The sequence below is a fragment of the Acanthisitta chloris genome, unplaced genomic scaffold (assembly GCF_000695815.1).
Source record: "Acanthisitta chloris isolate BGI_N310 unplaced genomic scaffold, ASM69581v1 C16032637, whole genome shotgun sequence".
Taxonomy (NCBI): Eukaryota; Metazoa; Chordata; class Aves; order Passeriformes; family Acanthisittidae; genus Acanthisitta; species Acanthisitta chloris.
In genome coordinates this window covers 1-257 of record NW_008696703.1, presented here as the reverse complement: position 1 = coordinate 257, position 257 = coordinate 1, and the positions used below count along the sequence as shown (strand labels likewise).

At 60.7% G+C, this 257-nt stretch overlaps 1 protein-coding gene across 1 annotated transcript; it reads right to left on the bottom strand.

Moving 5' to 3' along the window:
- Positions 1–81: 81 nt before the first annotated feature.
- On the bottom strand, positions 82–251 carry LOC103810346 (small nuclear ribonucleoprotein Sm D2-like; the record flags this gene model as incomplete). The annotated part of the gene is made up of 1 exon (XM_009083244.1): positions 82–251. A coding segment is annotated over exon 1 (152 nt), but the record flags the coding sequence as incomplete, so codon positions are not given.
- Positions 252–257: the final 6 nt, after the last annotated feature.

Sequence of the window (257 nt, the reverse complement as noted above, 5' to 3'; positions counted from 1 at the left end):
GGTCACTGAAGGGTTTGGGGGGTTCCAAGGGGGATCTGGGGGGTCCCACAGGGGTTTGGGGGTCCCTCCCTGTCTCCAGACCTGTCGAAGGCCTTGACACGCCCGAGCAGCTTCTTGTTGTTGCGGCAGTTGATGAGCACTTGGGTGTTGTTCTTGACACTCTGGGTGAGCACCGAGAGGGGCCCCGTGTTGAACTCCTCCTCCTCGCGCTTCTGCAGCTCCTCCGGAGTCATCTCACTCTTGGGCTTGTTCAGGAG